The sequence below is a fragment of the Bombina bombina genome, chromosome 1, assembly GCF_027579735.1.
Source record: "Bombina bombina isolate aBomBom1 chromosome 1, aBomBom1.pri, whole genome shotgun sequence".
Taxonomy (NCBI): domain Eukaryota; kingdom Metazoa; phylum Chordata; class Amphibia; order Anura; family Bombinatoridae; genus Bombina; species Bombina bombina.
In genome coordinates this window covers 199,186,398-199,205,746 of record NC_069499.1, presented here as the reverse complement: position 1 = coordinate 199,205,746, position 19,349 = coordinate 199,186,398, and the positions used below count along the sequence as shown (strand labels likewise).

At 41.9% G+C, this 19,349-nt stretch overlaps 1 protein-coding gene across 2 annotated transcripts in view; it reads right to left on the bottom strand.

Annotated features, from left to right (window-relative positions):
- Positions 1-19,349, bottom strand: part of MAPKBP1 (mitogen-activated protein kinase binding protein 1) — a 569,961-nt gene that overhangs the window by 203,124 nt on the left and 347,488 nt on the right. For both annotated transcript variants that reach the window (XM_053697823.1, XM_053697824.1), the window contains exons 5-7: positions 4,707-4,764; positions 2,229-2,399; positions 1,896-2,033 (exon numbers count right to left, since the gene is read on the bottom strand). In XM_053697823.1, the coding sequence (XP_053553798.1) occupies positions 1,896-2,033; positions 2,229-2,399; positions 4,707-4,764 (367 nt within the window). The remainder of the gene's footprint in view (positions 1-1,895; positions 2,034-2,228; positions 2,400-4,706; positions 4,765-19,349) is intronic.

Genomic DNA, 19,349 nt, shown 5'->3' with positions numbered 1-19,349 from the left:
AAGCAACTTTCTAATTTACTCCTATTATCAAATTTTCTTTGTTCTCTTGCTATCTTTATTTAAAAAAGAAGGCAACTAAGCTAAGGAGCCAGCCAATTTTTGGTCAAGTACCCTGGACAGCACTTGTTTAATAGTGGGTGCATTTAACCACCAATCAGCAAGCACAACCCAGGTTGTGAACCAAAAATAGGCCGGCTTCTAAACTTACATTCTTGCTTTACAAATAAAGATAGCAAGAGAATGAAGAAAAAATGATAATAGGAGTAAATTAGAAAGTTGCTTAAAATTGCATGCTCTATCTGAATCATGAAAGAAAATTTGGGTTCAGTGTCCCTTTAAGCAAAAGATGGTTAATCAACATGTCAATTAAGTATTCACAATAAGATTAGCATTAAAATAATGAAAGTGAGAGCAGCCAAAAAGTACTGCTCAAAACATTAATGTGTTTTCAACCGATTAAGGCTGTAGACTTTCAAAGTCGATAGAAAAATGTTTTCTGTTGGACTGGAAGAACAGTGTTTGACTGTTCACATGGAAGGTATGGTACTTGGATTTAAATTTGAAAACATAAATTAGAGGCACTATTCATATGAATTCTGGTGGACGAGGCCTGTTCATGAAATTAGGAATGTCAATATTCACACTGCAAAATCCAATTAAGTAGGGGAAAATGTATTTTAAGTAGGGGAAGAAGTATTTTAAAACAGATTGTGTATTGAAATATTCATATTATCAATGACATTATTTGATTTATAGCAGCCAGGTAAGAGGGGAAATAATATGTGATAACACTACACAGAGCTTAGCAACTATCAAATACACAGTCTTTTCTATTGGATCTCCTTTCTGGAAGACTTAATGTGCGCAGCTACTGCCCCAAATAATCTCACAAAGGCTATAGCAATAACAGATACATTTGTACAAGTGATGGGAAGGGTACTGTAAAATTGTTTTCCCCTTAATGTGTTTCCAATGACTTGTTAGCTGCAGGAAATAAAATCCTTTACATCTCCATAGGGGTCGAGGTAAAGTAAAAACATGATTAAGGGCTTCTGAACTTGAAACTTTGTTCAGTTCCGTTTCATCTTGACCCCATGGAGATATAAAGGATTTGATTTCCTATCCGTGCCTGCAGGTGTGGAGTGCCCAAACCACTCTGCTGCTGATATGACAAGTCTTTGGATTTATTAGTAGAGTATACAATGTATAGTAAATTGCTCTAAAAGGTTTATTTTTGTATGTGAAATATTGCTTTGCTTGTTTTTCTTTGATATCACCACCATCAATTAAAATGGGCTGAGCTTGCAGGGAATACAAATATAGTTTTTATCACTTTCTATACAGACATAAATGCTTCCTTATCTTGTCTATCTGTATACCAGAGCCCAATAATTTACACAGAACCATTTATAATTAACATTACTTATCACTCCTACACCTCACTAGGGGTGTAATTTATAATTTTGGCTATCTTTACATAGCTTATCTACAGCCAATACTTTAGTATTGACATTTTCAGTATAGGTGTGCATACCATAGACAAAATTAGCCATTTCAAATGTCAAAATAAAGGTAAATAAGCTATTTTAATCATTGATAGTTGGGAACAAATTAAAGGGTTAGCAATGTTTATAGTACACTATCCCTTTAAAATGTAACCAGATGTACCTTTCCAGTACATAGAAAAGGGTAACCTACAAAAGGAACCCAATAAAAAAATTAAGGGAATAGACTTTTAATAGTCCTTTTTAATAAGATTCAGTGGTTAACGCAGACCACAATACAGTGACTATATTAGTTTTCTATATAAGCCTTATAGACTTCAATGAGCAGCAATTCCAACTGTTCACCATAAACACTGCTAAACCTATACAATAATATTGCAACTTTCTAACCTTAGAAGACTTTGCTTCGTCCAGGTACCAGAATTTGACATGGCGGTTGCCGGCTGTTACAAAGTAGCTGCTGTCCTCTGAGAAAGACACAGCCGTCACTTTGCTGGATACCTTGTTTGCTGCCACAACTACGTTTTTCTGGGGGGGGGAAATAAATAGTATACAGATATTTAAGTCTACAAAAGAAAAAAAATGTTATTACCAAATGATAATTGCATTGAAAAAGACATTATCATATCACACATCTCAGTTTAATAAAAATATTGCTAATACAGCCAGCACAAAATACAGACAGTAGAACAGGCAATACAACTAACTCTGCTGCAGTCTCACCTTCCATGACCACACATTGACGATCATATCATGCTGGTACCCAACAGACACTATGTATTTGGAGCTTGGAGAGAATGCCACACAGGCAACACCATACTTGTGTTCTTGCAGTTCTGCCACCTGAGTGCGTTCTGCCACGTCCCACACCCGCACAGCAGGCATGTGGCCACTCTGTATAGAAAGGTACAATCAGAAAAACAACCGTAAGGAAACTGCAGGATCCAACAACCCACATCATAAGCATAACAGATCTTGCAGTTATTGTTTAAATAAGGTTTGCAACAATATTTTAGTTGTACATCGTTTTAAAAGGACAGTAAAGTCACAATTAGACATTCATGATTTAGACAGAGCTTACAGTTTTAAACAACTTTCCAATTTACTTCTGTTATTTAATTCCTTCTCTTGTTATCCGTTGCCGAAAGGTTTATCTAGGAAATCTCAGGAGCAGCAAAGAACCTAGGTTCTAGCTGCTGATTGGTGGCTGCATATTTATACACCGATTGTCATTGGCTCACCCATGTGTTCTGTTAGAAACCTGTAGTGCATTGCTGGTCCTACAACAAATGATACCAAGAGAATGAAACTAAATTTAATAATAGAAGTAAACTGAAAAGTTGTTGAAAATTGTATCTTCTACCTAAATTATAAAAGAAAGAAAATGTGGGTTTCATGTCCCTTTAACAGAGACTAACAAAGGAAGCTAAACCTCTATCTCCATATACAACAGACATCTGCATATATAAAGAATAAACCAATTCACCAAATATTGTCCAACTACATTTTATACAAACTAGAATTAAAGGGATAATAAAGCCAGCTTTTTTCTTTAATGATTCAGATAGAGCACTGGTTCTCAAACCTAACCTCAGACCTCCCTAACAGGCCAGATTTTGAGGATATCTGAACTGGAGCACAGGTGAAACAATCAGCTGATTAGTAAACGTGGTTATTTTACCTGCTCTCATCCAAGGTAATCCAGAAAAACAGGACTGTTGGGGAGGCCTTAGGACAGGTTTGAAAACCACTGAGATAAAGCAATTTTAAGCAACTTTCTAATTTACTCATATTATACATTTTCCTTTGTTCTCTTGGTATCTTTATTTGAAAAGCAGGAATTTAAGCTCATTTGCCGGCCCATTTTTGGTTCAGCACCTGGGTAGCGCTTGCCGATTGGTGGCTAAATGTAGCCACCATTTAGAAAGCGTTACCCAGGGTTCTAAACATAAAATGGGTCGGCTCCTAAGCTTACAATTCTGCTTTTTTAATTAAAGATACCAAGAGAACGAAGGAAAATAGGATTAAAATTAGAAAGTTGCTTAAAATTGCATGCTCTATCTGAATCATGAAAGAAAAAAAATTTGAGTTTAGTATCCCTTTAAGATGTGTGGTGAAATGTTGCAGTGATTTGTTCCACAAGATGTTCTTTTTAATAAACTCTTCCACAACATCTGGGGAAGTCTATAAATAGACAAATTCCACACGGGATTGGATAATAACTAAAGGGAAAAAACACATCTGTAATGCTGGGAGGGATAATCACAGCATGCAGCAAATACTTCTCCAAATATATGGTTACTACAATCGTTGTCAACTCCCATACACCAAATTAAGTTTTAATTATTATTTCACAAGAAAGTATCCGTCACTTGCACTTGGTAAAATTCTTGGATAAAACGAAGATGAAAATGCTAAACACTGGTGTAAACACAACTTTTTTGTCCTCGCTGCTGGAGTCCTGAGATAACCTTGTAGGCTCGTACCCCTTATAAAACAAGTCAGTTAGCTCAAAATGTTCTGTTTTGGTAAAAATAAAGATATTGATGGATTGGCTGCCACAAATGGGCGTGTGTTAAAAATAAAAAAAAAAGTCTTAAAGGAACATGAAACAAATTCTTCTTTCATGATTCAGATAGAACATGCAATAAACAACTTTACATTTATCTTCTATTATCTAATTTGCTTCAATCTCCTGGTACCTTTTGTTGAAAAATATACCCAATAAGGCTCAGAAGCAGCAATGCACTACTGGGAGCTAGCTGATTTGTTGATGCACATGTATGTCTCTTCTCATTGGCTCATCTGATGTGTTCAGCTACCGCCCAATAGTGCAGTGTCGCTTCATTAACAAAAGATAAGAATAAAGCAAATTAGTTAATAGAAGTCAATTGGAAAGTTGTTTAAAAATGGATGCTCTATCTGAAACATGAAATAAAAATGTTGGGTTTCATGTCCCTTTAATGTAAGTTGAGGAAATATTTTATTCAAAACTTATAGAAACCATAAACAAACAGGAAGCACATTTATCTGGCATTCACAATGTTATATAAGCTTTATATACATCATTCTTTTTCTCCATATTGCTACCCAGAAAAGTTTGACTGCAAAATCACTGCTCTACTCTGCCAGTTTATATTGACCTCCGTCTACACTGCACTACAGTATGTCACATGTACACATTACAGGTTAAATACACACCTCTCCTGTGACCAAGAACTTCCCATCTGGGGAAAAGGCTAGAGCAGTGATGGTTTTTCTGTAGAACAGAAAGATAAATCCTGTTAGATTTTTGAATAGTATATACTGAACTGTACAAAGAAATAAAATAGAAAATCAAAATCAAAGTTGTATTAATAAATATTTATAAACATACATATAAACAAATTCCAAACTGTAAATAATTAAAAAAAACAAAAACATTTGTTTGTCCCACCTGCCTGTAAGTTGCCTGGGTTTTTGTGTTCTAAACTGCAACTAATAGCCTATATTTATTTAAAATAATAACTATTACCTTTTTGTCTGCAGCTAAATTTTCAATCCAATTTTCAACTGCTTCAATATATTATAAAACTTTAAAAATTGTTTTATTCTCCAGTTAATCAACACATTGCAACTGAACTGGCGCTTTAGTTTAACTACGTAAATTAACTTGCAGAATTTTTTTACAGAAGGTGAAGAAAAAAAAAATCTACCTCTGGGAAGCAGCTTACAGCAATGCACGCTAACCCAAACTGAGCATAGTAGAAAAACATTACCGGTCAAACGAGCGCCAAACAACTGTTAAAAAGGCAAAGAGCAGGCCAAAAACCTGATGCACGCATAACCAAGAAATACATGGGCTAACCTGTCGTGCATACATCAACATGCAGACATGTGCTAAATAATAAAATATACTCACCCAGAGACACTCGTCCACAAACAAGTAGAGGACAGCTAAACCAGTAATGAAACATATCAGCAGAGGTTATGGAATAGAAGTATAATGTAGATCTATAAAGGGAGGCAGAAGACGTGTCCCTGCAACCGATTACAGAGGATTTATGAAGGATTGCCCATGAGGCAAAACCATTGTATCATAAGCCATACCCCAAATACATCCCTATGACAAGCACAGTACTCTGAGGGCAACCGGGCCATAACAGACTAAAAACCACTTTCTCTTTAAAACACATGCACATCTTCATTCTTCAACCACCTCCAGCAGAGGCAAAGAAAAAACATAAATTATGCTTACCAGATAATTTCCTTTCCATCTGTATGAGGAAAGTAAACGGCTTCATTCCTTACTTGTGGGAATACAGAACCTGGCCACCAGGAGGAGGCAGACACACCCCAGCCAAGGGCTTAAATATTTCCCCCACTTCCCTCATCCCCCAGTCATGCTGCCGATGGAACAAGGAACAGTAGGAGAAATATCAGGGTATAAATGGTGCCAGAAGAATAAAAATAAATTTTGGAAACCGGCAGGGGGCCGTGGACTCTCCTCATACAGATAGAAAGAAAATTATCTGGTGAGCATAATTTATGTTTTCAATCTTAATGTGAGGAGAGTCCATGGCTTCATTCCTTACGTGTGGAAATATATACCCAAACTCTAAAGGACACTGAATGAAAACGGAAAGGAAGAGAGAGGCGGACCCTATTCTGAGTTGACCACAGCCTGCAAAACCTCTCCCCTAAAAGCTGCTTTAGCTGAAGCAAAAACGTCAACATTTGTAAAGCTTTGAAAAAGTATGTAAGGAGGACCAGGAAGCCTCCCTACAAATCTGCTCCATAGAGGCCTCATTCTTGAAGGCCCAATTAGAAGCCACAGCTCTAGTTGAATGAGCCGTAATCCTCTGAGGAGGCTTGTGTACTGCTGTTTCATATACTAAGCGGATAATGCTCCTCAACCAAAAAGATAGGGAAGTGGAAGAAGCCTTCTGCCCTCTTCGCTTCCCAGAATAGACAACAAACAATGCCGAAGTTTGCCTAAAATACTTCGTAGCCTGAAGATAGAATTTCAAAGCCCGAACCACGTCCAAATTATGAAGTAATTGTTCCTTCGACGAAGGAGGATTAGGACACAAGGAAGGAACCAGAATCTCCTGATTAATGTTGCGATCAGACACAACCTTGGGGAGAAAACCCAACCCAGTACAAAGAACAGCCTTATCAGCATGTAAAACTAGGTAAGGAGGCTCACATTGCAAGGCTGCCATTTCAGAGACTCTGCGTGCCGAGGCAATAGCCAAAAGAAAGAGAACCTTCCAAGACAGTAACTTAATGTCAACCGAATGCATGGGCTCAAACTGAGCCCTCTGAAAAATCTTAAGAACCAGATTTAAACTCCAAGGATGAGTGGAATGTCTAAACACAGGCCTAATTCTGGACAGAGCCTGAACAAAAGACTGGATATCAGTAAGCTCAGAGAGCCTCTTGTGTAATAACACAGAGCCGAAATCTGTCCCTTTAAGGGACTAGCGGCAAGTCCCTTCTCCAAACCTTCTTGGAGAAAGGAAAGAATCCTGGATACCTTGACCTTATGCCAAGAGAATCCACGTTCTTCACACCAGAATAAGTAGGTCCTCCACAGCTTATGGTAGATGCGACGGGTGAACTGCTTTCTAGCTTGAATGAGAGTATCAATCACTCTCTCAGAAAACCCTCTCCTGACTAGGACTAAGCATTCAATCTCCACGCAGTCAGCCTCAGAGAATCTAGATTTTGATGAACAAAGGGACCCTGTTCCAGCAGATCTCTGCGACAAGGCAACCTCCATGGAGGAGATGATGACATACCCACTATGTCTGCAAACAACATCCTTCGCAGCCACGATGGAGAAATTAGAATAGTCGAAGCTTGCTCCTGCTTGATGTGGGCCACTAATCGAGGTAGAAGTGGTAACGGTGGAAAGATGTAAACTAGGTTGAACCCCCAGGGCACTGCTAAGGCATCTATCAGGCACTGCTAAGGCATCAGTTCTGCCTGTGAATCCCTGGACCGCAACCTGTATCTGGGTAGCTTGGTATTCAGTCTGGATGCCATGAGACCTTTCTCCGGCGTCCCCCATCTGTTGCAAATCTCCGCAAACACCTCTGGATGGAGGGACTATTGCCCCGGATGAAACGATTGCCTGCTGAGAAAGTCTAGTTCCCAGTTGTCCACACCCAGAATGTGGATCGCTGACAGCAAGCAGTGGAGGGCCTCCGCCCATTCCAGAATCCGAGATACTTCCCTCATGGCTATGGAGCTTCTCGTTCCCCCCCTGATGGCTGATGTAAGTCACCGAGGTAATGTTGTCCGATTGGAATCTGATAAACTGGGACGAACCCAGAAGAGGCCAAGCCTTCAAAGCGTTGAAAATCGCTCGAAGTTCCAAAATGTTGATCAGGAGAAGAGATTCCTCTTGAGTCCACCAGTCCTGTGCCTTCCTGGCATCCCAAACAGCTCCCCATCCTGAGACTCGCGTCCATAGTCACAATCTCCAAGAATGGTCTCAAGAAAAATGTCCCCTGGGACAGGCGATCTGGACAGAGCCACCAAGACAGCGATTCTCTTGACCGGTTGTCCAGAGAAATCTGCTGAGATAAATCCGAGTGATCGCCGTTCCATTGCCTCAGCATGTACAACTGAAGAGGTCTGAGATGGAACCTGGTGAATGGAATGACATCTATGCTGGACACCATGAGCACAATCACCTCCATACATCGGGCCACAGATGGCCTTAAGGAGGTCTGGAGGGCAAGACAATTGGAAGTAATTTTGCAACTTCTCTGGTCTGTAAGGAATATCTTCATGGATATGGAGTCTATTATTGTGCCCAGAAATTCCACTCTGGTACTGGGAACCAGAGAACTCTTTCCTAAGTTTATTTTCCACCCATGAGATTGAAGAAGTAGAAGAGCTCTTGAATAGTCCTCTGCCAGCTGGCAGAAAGTAGCCTGGAACAAGATGTCGTGCAAATAAGGCTCTACTGCAATACCTCTGGATCTCGCCACCACGAGCAGAGCCCCTAGAACCTTCGTAAAGACTCTTGGAGCAGTAGCCAGGCCAAAGGGAAGAGCTACAAACTGGAAGTGCTGGTCCAGAAAAGCAAATCTTAAGTACTTGAAGTGATCCTTGTGTATTGGCATATGCAGGTAAGCATCGTTCAAGTCAATCGTAGTCATGAACTGACCCTCTTGAACTAGGTGCAGAATAGATCTTATTGTCTCCATCTTGAACAATGGGACCGACAGAAACTTGTTTAAGTACTTTAGGTCTAGAATCGGGCGAAACGTACCCTTCTTTGGGACCACAAAAAGATTTGAGTAGTACCCCAGACTTCTCTCTGCTAGAGGTACTGGCACAATTACTCCTAGTGAGGTGAGATCCCTCTTGCGTCCTAGAAAAGCATCTAATTTTTCTGGACTTGAAGATAGGTTTGATAAGAGGAATCTGTCCCTGGGAGGATGAGATGTGAAACCTATCCTGTAACCATGAGCAATGACCTCCAGAACCCAAGGGTCTTGCACGTCTCCTCTCCAAGCCTCCACGAAAAGAGATAGTCTGCCCCAACACAATCCCGTGACAGATCAGGGGCCGCCCCTTCATGCCGTTTTGGTCTCGGTGGGCTTCTTGTTCTGCTTGGATTTATTCCAAGATTGAGATGGTTTCCAAGTTCCCTTGGACTGATCAGGTTTCGTGGAGGGCTGCTGGCGTTGGGATTTATCCGAATGAAAGGGACGAAAATTAGGACCCTGTCCTTTAGGTTTATTCTTCTTATCCTGCAGTAGAAAGGCACCCTTGCCCATAGTGACCCTGGATATAATAGAGTCCAGGCCTGGACCGAAAACAATCTTCCCCTTAAAAGGGAAGGGAAAGCAATCTAGATTTTGAAGTCATGTCAGCAGACCAAGACTTCAACCACAGAGCCCTACGGGCTAGAATAGGAAAACATGATGTCTTAGCATTCAAGCGAATAATCTGCATGTTTGCATCACAGATAAAGGAATTAGCTATCCTCAAGGCCTTAATTCTATCCTGGATTTAATTGAGTGGAGTTTCCACATCGATCATCTCCGAGAGAGAGTCACACCAATAGGTAGCGGCTCCAGCCACCGCAGCAACCGCAGCTGCAGGCTGAAATAAATACCCTGTGTACTAAAACATCTTAACAGTTTCTAGTTTCTTATCCATGGGTTCCTTAAATGACAAACTATACTCAAGCGGGATAGTGGTGTGCTTAGCAAGCATGGAGATAGCTCCATCCACTTTAGGGACAGACCCCCACAACTTTAGTTGCGAGTTAGGAACCGGAAACAATTTCTTAAAAAAAGGGGGGGGGGGGGAAGAGGATCCAAGTCTATCCCATTCATTCTTAATATTTGTCATCTTTACAGGAACCGGGAAAGTCTGTGGCACCACCCTGTCCTCAAACCTTATCAAGCTTAGGAATAGAAGGTTCCTCAGGTAACTAAGGTTCTGGAACCTCTAAAGTAGCCAACACTTCTTTTAACAGAAAGCACAAGTGCTCAATCCTAAATCTAAAGTCTGGTTCCTCCGCTGCCAGAGGCCGCCGATTCTGACCCAGAAAGAGCCTCCTCTGAAGTATCAGAGGCGTCTTAATCAGCAGATAATCTAGTATCAGATAAATCCAACAAGTTGGTAGATGACCCCTGGGAAGGATAGCAGTATTTAACCTTTTGCTTGCGCTTAGCAGGGCGAGGTAAAGCACTAAAGGCCACATACACTGCCGTTTGCAACTGTTCAGAAAAGTCTGGCGGTAAGAGGGCCCCTCCCGAAGGGGGATTAGTAGTGCAATGGGAAGCTGCATGTGTAATAGGAGATGACCGCAGGGAACGCACCTCACATTAAATTAGAAAAAAAACATAATTTATGCTTACCTGATAAATTCCTTTCTTCTGTTGTGTGATCAGTCCACGGGTCATCATTACTTCTGGGATATTATCTGCTCCCCTACAGGAAGTGCAAGAGGATTCACCCAGCAGAGTTGCTATATAGCTCCTCCCCTCTACGTCACCTCCAGTCATTCGACCAAAGACCAACGAGAAAGGAGAAACCAAGGGTGTAGTGGTGACTGAATTATAATTTAAAAAATATGTACCTGCCTTAGAAAAACAGGGCGGGCCGTGGACTGATCACACAACAGAAGAAAGGAATTTATCAGGTAAGCATAAATTATGTTTTCTTCTGTTATGTGTGATCAGTCCATGGGTCATCATTACTTCTGGGATACCAATACCAAAGCAAAAGTACACGGATGACGGGAGGGATAGGCAGGCTCATTATACAGAAGGAACCACTGCCTGAAGAACCTTTCTCCCAAAAATAGCCTCCGAAGAAGCAAAAGTGTCAAATTTGTAAAAATTTGGAAAAAGTATGAAGCGAAGACCAAGTTGCAGCCTTGCAAATCTGTTCAACAGAGGCCTCATTCTTAAAGGCCCAAGTGGAAGCCACAGCTCTAGTGGAATGAGCTGTAATTCTTTCAGGAGGCTGCTGTCCAGCAGTCTCATAGGCTAAACGTATTATGCTACGAAGCCAAAAAGAGAGAGAGGTAGCAGAAGCTTTTTGACCTCTCCTCTGTCCAGAATAAACGACAAACAGGGAAGAAGTTTGGCGAAAATCTTTAGTTGCCTGCAAGTAGAACTTGAGGGCACGAACTACATCCAGATTGTGTAGAAGACGTTCCTTCTTTGAAGAAGGATTTGGACACAAGGATGGAACAACAATCTCTTGATTGATATTCCTGTTAGTGACTACCTTAGGTAAGAACCCAGGTTTAGTACGCAGAACTACCTTGTCTGAGTGAAAGATCAGATAAGGAGAATCACAATGTAGGGCTGATAACTCAGACTCTTCGAGCCGAGGAAATAGCCATTAAAAATAGAACTTTCCAAGATAACAATTTTATATCAATGGAATGAAGGGGTTCAAACGGAACACCCTGTAAAACGTTAAGAACTAAGTTTAAACTCCATGGCGGAGCAACAGTTTTAAACACAGGCTTGATCCTAGCTAAAGCCTGACAAAAGGCCTGGATGTCTGAATTTTCTGACAGACGCCTGTGTAACAAGATGGACAGAGCTGAGATCTGTCCCTTTAATGAGCTAGCCGATAAACCCTTTTCTAAACCTTCTTGTAGAAAAGACAATATCCTAGGAATCCTAACCTTACTCCAGGAGTAATCTTTGGATTCACACCAGTATAGGTATTTACGCCATATTTTATGGTAAATCTTTCTGGTAACAGGCTTCCTAGCCTGTATCAGGGTATCAATAACCGACTCAGAAAAACCACGTTTTGATAAAATCAAGCGTTCAATTTCCAAGCAGTCAGCTTCAGAGAAGTTAGACTTTGATGTTTGAATGGACCCTGAATCAGAAGGTCCTGTCTTAGAGGTAGAGACCAAGGCGGACAGGATGACATGTCCACTAGATCTGCATACCAAGTCCTGCGCGGCCATGCAGGCGCTATTAGAATCACTGATGCTCTCTCCTGTTTGATTTTGGCAATCAATCGAGGAAGCAGTGGGAAGGGTGGAAACACATAAGCCATCCTGAAGTTCCAAGGTGCTGTCAAAGCATCTATCAGAACCGCTCCCGGATCCCTGGATCTGGATCCGTAGCGAGGAAGTTTGGCGTTCTGGCGAGACGCCATGAGATCTATCTCTGGTTTGCCCCAACGTTGAAGTATTTGGGCAAAGACCTCCGGATGAAGTTCCCACTCCCCCGGATGAAGAGTCTGGCGACTCAAGAAATCCGCCTCCCAGTTCTCCACTCCCGGGATGTGGATTGCTGACAGGTGGCAAGAGTGAGACTCTGCCCAGCGAATTATCTTTGATACTTCTATCATTGCTAGGGAGCTTCTTGTCCCTCCTTGATGGTTGATGTAAGCTACAGTCGTGATGTTGTCCGACTGAAACCTGATGAACCCCCGAGTCTTTAACTGGGGCCAAGCTAGAAGGGCATTGAGAACTGCTCTCAATTCCAGAATGTTTATTGGCAGGAGACTTTCCTCCTGACTCCATTGTCCCTGAGCCTTCAGAGAATTCCAGACAGCGCCCCAACCTAGAAGGCTGGCGTCTGTTGTTACAATTGTCCAGTCCGGCCTGCTGAACGGCATCCCCCTGGACAGATGTGGCCGAGAAAGCCACCATAGAAGAGAGTTTCTGGTCTCTTGATCCAGATTCAGAGTGGGAGACAAATCTGAGTAATCCCCATTCCACTGACTCAGCATGCACAATTGCAGCGGTCTGAGATGTAGGCGTGCAAAGGGAACTATGTCCATTGCTGCTACCATTAAGCCGATCACCTCCATGCATTGAGCTACTGACGGGAGTTGAATGGAATGAAGGACACGGCATGCATTTAGAAGCTTTGTTAATCTGTCTTCTGTCAGATAAATCTTCATTTCTACAGAATCTATAAGAGTCCCCAAGAATGGAACTCTCGTGAGAGGAAAGAGAGAACTCTTCTTTTCGTTCACTTTCCATCCATGCGACCTTAGAAATGCCAGAACTAACTCTGTATGAGACTTGGCAGTTTGAAAGCTTGAAGCTTGTATCAGAATGCCGTCTAGGTACGGAGCTACCGAAATTCCTCGCGGTCTTAGTACCGCCAGAAGGGCACCCAGAACCTTTGTAAAGATTCTTGGAGCCGTAGCCAATCCGAATGGAAGGGCTACAAACTGGTAATGCCTGTTTAAGAAGGCAAACCTTAGATACCGGTAATGATCCTTGTGAATCGGTATGTGAAGGTAAGCATCCTTTAAATCCACTGTGGTCATGTACTGACCCTCTTGGATCATGGGTAAGATTGTCCGAATAGTTTCCATCTTGAACGATGGAACTCTTAGGAATTTGTTTAGGATCTTTAAATCCAAGATTGGCCTGAAAGTTCCCTCTTTTTTGGGAACCACAAACAGGTTTGAGTAAAACCCTTGTCCTTGTTCCGACCGCGGAACCGGATGGATCACTCCCATTAATAATAGATCTTGTACACAGCGTAGAAACGCGTCCTTCTTTATTTGGTTTGTTGACAACCTTGACAGATGAAATCTCCCTCTTGGGGGAGAGAATTTGAAGTCTAGAAGGTATCCCTGAGATATGATCTCTAGCGCCCAGGGATCCTGGACATCTCTTGCCCAAGCCTGGGCGAAGAGAGAGAGTCTGCCCCCCACTAGATCCGGTCCCGGATCGGGGGCCCTCGGTTCATGCTGTCTTTGGGGCAGCAGCAGGTTTACTGGTCTGCTTGCCCTTGTTCCAGGACTGGTTAGGCTTCCAGCCTTGTCTGTAACGAGCAACAGCTCCTCCCTGTTTTGGTGCAGTGGAAGTTGGCGCTGCTCCTGCTTTGAAATTCCGAAAGGGACGAAAATTAGACTGTCTAGCCTTAGCTTTGGCTTTGTCTTGAGGTAGAGCGTGGCCCTTACCTCCTGTAATGTCAGCAATAATTTCTTTCAAACCGGGCCCAAATAAAGTTTGCCCCTTGAAAGGTATATTAAGTAATTTGGACTTAGAAGTTACATCAGCCGACCAGGATTTTAGCCACAGCGCCCTGCGTGCCTGAATGGCGAATCCTGAATTCTTAGCCGTAAGTTTGGTTAAATGTACTACGGCCTCCGAAATGAATGAATTAGCTAGTTTAAGGACTCTAAGCCTGTCCGTAATGTCGTCCAGCGTAGCTGAACTAAGGTTCTCTTCCAGAGACTCAATCCAAAATGCTGCCGCAGCCGTGATCGGCGCGATGCATGCAAGGGGTTGTAATATAAAACCTTGTTGAACAAACATTTTCTTAAGGTAACCCTCTAATTTTTTATCCATAGGATCTGAAAAGGCACAGCTATCCTCCACCGGGATAGTGGTACGCTTAGCTAAAGTAGAAACTGCTCCCTCCACCTTAGGGACCGTTTGCCATAAGTCCCGTGTGGTGGCGTCTATTGGAAACATCTTTCTAAATATTGGAGGGGGTGAGAACGGCACACCGGGTCTATCCCACTCCTTAGTAACAATTTCAGTTAATCTCTTAGGTATAGGAAAAACGTCAGTACTCGCCGGTACCGCAAAGTATTTATCCAACCTACACATTTTCTCTGGTATTGCAACAGCGTTACAATCGTTGAGAGCTGCTAAGACCTCCCCTAGTAATACACGGAGGTTTTCCAATTTAAATTTAAAATTTGAAATATCTGAATCCAATCTGTTTGGATCAGAACCGTCACCCACAGAATGAAGCTCTCCGTCCTCATGCTCTGCCAGCTGTGACGCAGTATCAGACATGGCCCTAGAATTATCAGCGCACTCTGTTCTCACCCCAGAGTGATCACGCTTGCCTCTTAGTTCTGGTAATTTAGCCAAAACTTCGGTCATAACAGTAGCCATATCTTGTAATGTTATCTGTAATGGCTGCCCAGATGTACTAGGCGCCATAATATCACGCACCTCCCGGGCGGGAGATGCAGGTACTGACACGTGAGGCGAGTTAGTCGGCATAACTCTCCCCTCGCTATTTGGTGAAATTTGTTCAATTTGTACAGATTGGCTTTTATTTAAGGTAGCATCAATACAGTTAGTACATAAATTTCTATTGGGCTCCACCTTGGCATTGGAACAAATGACACAGGTGTCTTCCTCTGAATCAGACATGTTTAACACACTGGCAATAAACATGCAACTCGGTTACAATTTTATTTAATAAAAACGTACTGTGCCTCAAGAAGCACTAAACGATTAAATGACAGTTGAAATAATGAACTGAAAAACAGTTATAGCATCACTCTTAACAAACAACACAACTTTTTAGCAAAGGTTTGTTCCCATTAGTAAAATAACACTAATTAAATTTTAAACATAAAAATTACAGAGCAACGTTTTAAATCACAGGCACTATATAAGTCTCACAGCTCTGCTGAGAGAATCTACTTCCCTTCAAAGAAGTTTGAAGACCCCTGAGTTCTGTTAGAGATGAACCGGATCATGCAGAAAAACTGACTGGAAATTTTTGATGCGTAGCAAAGAGCGCCAAAAACGGCCCCTCCCTCTCACACACAGCAGTGAGAGAGAAACGAAACTGTCATAATTAACACAAGCAAACTGCCAAGTGGAAAATAATGCCCAAATACTTATTCACTCAGTACCTCATTAATGCAAACGATTCTACATTCCAGCAAAAACGTTTAACATGAAAAATACCTAATAAAAGGTTTAATGTACTTTTACAGAGTAATTCCGGTGAAATACCATCCCCAGAATACTAAAGTGTAGAGTATACATACATGTTCATTATAACGGTATGGCAGGATTTTTTCATCAATTCCATTCAGAAAATAAAAACTGCTACATACCTCAATGCAGATTCAACTGCCCGCTGTCCCCTGATCTGAAGTTTTTACCTCCCTCAGATGGCCGAGAAACAGCAATATGATCTTAACTACTCCGGTTAAAATCATAAGAAAAACTCTGGTAGATTCTTCTTCAAACTCTGCCAGAGGGGTAATAACACGCTCCGGTGCTATTGTAAAATAACAAACTTTTGATTGAAGTTCTAAAAACTAAGAATAATCACCATAGTCCTCTCACACCTCCTATCTAGTCTTTGGGTGCAAGAGAATGACTGGGGGTGACGTAGAGGGGAGGAGCTATATAGCAACTCTGCTGGGTGAATCCTCTTGCACTTCCTGTAGGGGAGCAGATAATATCCCAGAAGTAATGATGACCCGTGGACTGATCACACATAACAGAAGAAATAACAACACTTTATTAAACATATATGCACAACGCACCTCACGGGAAGGAGACCCCTCAGAAGTGGATGGCTCAGTGGTACTAAACATCTTGTTTTGTTTTTTTAGATATAACTACCTTATCAAGGCATGTGGAACATAATTGAGCAGGCGGGTAATACCGTAGCCTCTTCACAATAAAAACAGGTATTTGATGCGTTAGAGGGTACTACCTCTTTACCCAAATCTGAGTCCTCCATAGCGTGCGTTTTTAATATGGACTATAGAAAAAGTAAATGGCACCTTTATACCCCCAATAGCCGGGGCACTCACCACCTCCTATGACCCAAGCCCAGCAGAGAAACTGCACGGTCAGGAAAGAGGAAGTTAATGAGGCCACACCCGGTCACATGGAGTGCCATGCAGGACCGCCCCTGCTGCAGGAAAAAAAGCACGTCAAACTACCAAGCTGCGCAGTTATCCAAAAACAAAAGTAAAACCTGAATGTTCTCACATCTGCCAGAGCCTCATCTCACACGTTGCATCATACAACATAATAAAGCAAATCATGTATAAATATCCCTTGTTCAATAATTCCCTTCCAGAGATATTAACCCTTGATTGTATACAGATAAAGGAGTAACACTGTGACCCTGTCTTCTTTACGTTATCATATGATATAAAATGAAACAATCTTACCGGAAACATTGCCGTGGAACAGACACACAGCCTCTCAAGTTTGACAGTCTTGTAGCATCGCACCTGACATGGACTTGAGTGATAGAAGCAGGCAGTTGTTAATACGAGTCTGGATGGATTTGCAGAAAGACCCTAACATTCGTCAATGCTCTCACTGAGAGGCTGACAAGACTACTTAAAACTCCAGTCCCCGGAAGTCCATGGGGAGATTTTCTCCTCTTGGATGCACTACCACCAACTTAGACACTTTATCTCTCATCATAAACAAAGGGAGGAGTTGGGCAGAGCCACAACCTTCGAAAAACTTTGTATTCAACTAACACCCTCTAGGCATCTAATCTCCAAGCTCTACAAAACACTAAACAGCCCAGACACCTTAGCCCTCCCATCATACACATACTCCTGGAGCCGTGAACTTGGTCAGGACATTGACGTAGAGACATGGTCTAGAGCCTTTTGTTTATCCAAAAAGGCATCGGTATCGGCCACAGTGCAAGAGATTCACCTGAAACTTTCTTGCCGCTGGTACCTGACCCCCTCCCGCCTATGTAAAATATTCCCTGCACTAAATAGTACATGCTGGAGAGGTTGCGGAGAGGAAGGCACCCTCCTCCACATCTGGTGGTCTTGTGCCAGATTGGAGGAATATTGGAGAGATATCTTTCTAGCTATCTCTGAAATATTGTCAACTCATGTCTCTCCAAGTCCAAATGCCATCTTATTCCTCTCTTTGCCCAAACTGACAGGACTAGGCAAACTACCATTGCTGCTCATTATGATCACAGCAGCCAAAAAACTTATTCCTAAATATTGGAAATCCCAAATAGTACCTACAATAGATGAGTGGAGACTCATGGTAACTGAACTACTATGTCTTGAGAGATATCACTATCTCAAAACATACAAACTGGACACTTACAAAATGATGAATGCAATATGGAATAAAACTATTTGAACCTATGAACACACTGCTTTAGCCTCGTTGGCAACCTGACATGTTACCCTTCCCCCGCCATCACCCTCCACCTCACTTAACTTTCCCTCACCCTTCTCCCCCCCCCTTTTTTTTCTCTTTCTTCTTCTCTTTTCTTTTCCAATCTTTTCTTTCCTTCCACTCTTAGGTCGTGTGATCTCTGACACAGGGATATATGAACTTCCTTTACAACAAAAAAAAAAGCAAAACTGACATGCCCTAAAGGGAACAGGAGCCTGTGTTACTCTTACAGATATAATCTGACATGTCTCCTTTATCCTTTTTCTACTCCAATATAGTTCGAAGATGGCACCATCTTCTTTTCCCCGCTTTGTTATGTAAAAGGAACAGAGAGATGTTATCTGTTGCATCGAAAGTTTATCATGTCGTTTACTTGTAGTTTAAGTGATGTATCGATTGTAACTATTTTAATTATTGTCATCCTGAACTAATACATAATAAAAAAAAATAAAAAAAATTTAGTCCCATATTGAAGAGTACTACCCTCCATAAGAGACTACTCTGAATCTTCTGACACTTCTCTGCCATCCTCCTGTGAAGAAAGGCAAAGAATGACTGGGGGATGAGGAGAATGGGGTAGGTATTTAAGCCTTGGGCTGGGGTGTCTTTGCCTCCTCCTGGTGGCCAAGTTCTGTATTTCCACAAGTAAGGAATGAAGCCGTGGACTCTCCTCATATTAGGATGGAAAAAGACTAAGTTATGTGGTAGATTTTTTTTAAAGTTCTTGGGGTTTGGGAATCTTTGCCTCATCCTATTGGTAGAAAAATATAAATTATGCTTACCTGATAATTTTCTTTTCTTCTGATGGAAAGATTCCCCAGCTGCATTCATTACTTTTTGGAAATAAGAACCTGGCCACCAGGAGGAGGCAAAGACACCCCAGCCAAAGGCTTAAATACTCCTCCCACTCCCCCAGTCATTCTGCCGAGGAACAAGGAACAGTAGAGGAAATATCAGGGTGAAAAGGTGCAAGAAGAATAAAATAAGGACACCCCACATAAAAAAAAAAAAAAAATCAAGGGTGGGGAGCTGTGGACTCTTTCCATCAAAAGAAAATTATCAGGTAAGCATAATTTGTGTTTTTCTTCTTAAATGGAAAGAGTACACAGCTGTTTCATTACTTTTGGAAAAACAATACCCAAGCTATAGAGGACACTGAATGCCAAGACGGGAGGGTACAATAGGCAGCCCCTTCTGAGGGCACCAAGCCTGAAACCACTGCCCACAAAAACCCCAGCTTCGTCCGAAGCCGAGAAAACTTTGAAAGGAAAAGCCCAGAGGACACTGACCCGCAGGTAGTCCAGAGCCTAGCTAGAGACCACAAAATCTGACTCAACTGAGCCAACAGGCCTCCAGGAGACACCGTCGCCCAACAGTTGGTCCCTCACCACTCACTAAAGAAGGGAACACCAGCCTAAACTCCCAAAGGGATAGGGCCAGAAGAACCG